Source organism: Orycteropus afer, unplaced genomic scaffold (assembly GCF_000298275.1).
Source record: "Orycteropus afer afer isolate SDZICR_OR568_19922 unplaced genomic scaffold, OryAfe1.0 scaffold01415, whole genome shotgun sequence".
NCBI classification, from domain to species: Eukaryota; Metazoa; Chordata; class Mammalia; order Tubulidentata; family Orycteropodidae; genus Orycteropus; species Orycteropus afer.
Genome location: NW_006923002.1, coordinates 39,359 through 40,961, shown reverse-complemented (window position 1 = coordinate 40,961; position 1,603 = coordinate 39,359). Strand labels below are relative to the sequence as shown.

The following is a 1,603-nucleotide window of genomic DNA, read 5'->3' as shown; positions in this document are numbered from 1 at the left end:
AGTCATGAGTCAGATTTATTAGAGTAAAAGTCCATCTCAGGCCAGAGGGAAGTGTCACAGAGAAGGAAGGGAGACACCATGCCATAGTCTCCTGTTTGTACACTGTGTCTCTTCATCTGAAGATAATGTAGAAATGGTTCTTAACACAATGTTTGCTTGGACTTCATGGCAGAACAAGTCAGTGTTCAGAAATAGATTAAAAAAATGAATTGGGTGGGGCTGTCCTCCATGTTGAATAATATGCTTCCCTTTTAAACAAAGTTCTATTGTCTTAAACAAATAAAGGAACAAGTTTACATGCAACATGAGGACTCAGAGTCTGAGACCTTCATCTTTGGCTTCAGCGTCATGGAGTGGGGAGACAGCTCTGAGTAAGCCCACATTCTCTGAGACCTGGGTCCTCTCAGCAGAAGGAAGTGCACTGCAGCCCCGTGGTGCTAGAATTCACCGGGAATGTCTATTTGGAAGGCACCATGTGGAAGTCAGTATCCTCACAGCCCTCTCTAAGGAGACACAGGCACATTCTAACGTAGACATACTCTGGATTCTCCACAGACCCTGATGTGGGGACCCTCTGTGCTGTCTCTCTGCGCCCTCAGGTTGCACACTTACAGAGACCTTGCACCTACCCTCCCCCAGTGTGGATTGAGAGATGCACTGCAGTGGGGAAAGGGTTGTTTTGTGCTGTCCAGAGCCAGGTGGCAGTGTGTGTGTGTGTGTGTGTGTGTATTAGACCTTCTCAGGTCTCTCCCATGAGTCTGAAAACCTGCTCTTCTCCCTGCCTTGGGTTTCTAGAGTTATAAAGCCTGAGAACTCTCACCTGGAGGGCAAAGCAGAAATATGCAAAATGGGGACACCCATTTAAACCCACACTCTGACTCCACAGAGTAGTCTCACTCACCACCCAGCTGGGATCTTCATTACTTCCCCTATCCATTCTCCTTCCAAGATGCTGTCTGTCAAAATCCTTGCTCTTCTCATGGCTGTTCTCCCAGGTCAGAGATGGCCCGGGGTTTGAGGTCACCTAAGGGGTGGGAGGAAAAAGCCTCTGACCTCGGATTCCTGTCTCCACAGGCGTCTGTGCCCAGGTGCAGCTGGTGCAGTCCGGGGCAGAGGTGAAGAGACCTGGGGAGTCTCTGAAGATCTCCTGCAAGGTGTCTGGATACAGCTTTACTGACTACTGGATAATCTGGGTGCGGCAGATGCCCGGAAAAGGCTTGGAGTGGGTGGGAGATATATATCCTGATGATTCTGATACCAGGTACAGCCCGTCTTTCCAAGGCCAAGTCACCATCTCCTTGGACAACTCCATCAGCACCGCCTTCCTGCAGTGGAGCAGCCTGAAGGCCATGGACACAGCCGTGTATTACTGTGCGAGGGGCACCGTGAGAGAAACCACATCCCGAGAGGGACAGAAACCCTCAGCCAGCTGTGGCTGCAGAGCAGATCCCTCAGGGGCACCTCCACCCGGGACCGCCCAGCTCGCCACCAGAGGGAACACTGTCTGCTGGGTCCTCGGGAGTGAGGACATGAACAACACAGGAGCACTGGCCCATAGTGCTGACAATGACGCGGGCCCCTCCTGGGGACATTGGTGCTTCTT

General features: G+C 51.7%; 1 gene segment (V, D, J or C); it reads left to right on the top strand.

The window, feature by feature from the left end:
* Positions 1 to 949: 949 nt before the first annotated feature.
* LOC103213218 lies at positions 950 to 1,385 on the top strand (the record flags this gene model as incomplete). The annotated part of the segment is given in 2 exon segments: positions 950 to 995; positions 1,075 to 1,385. Coding segments are annotated over 2 exon segments (357 nt in total), but the record flags the coding sequence as incomplete, so codon positions are not given.
* Between the last annotated feature and the right edge of the window lie 218 nt (positions 1,386 to 1,603).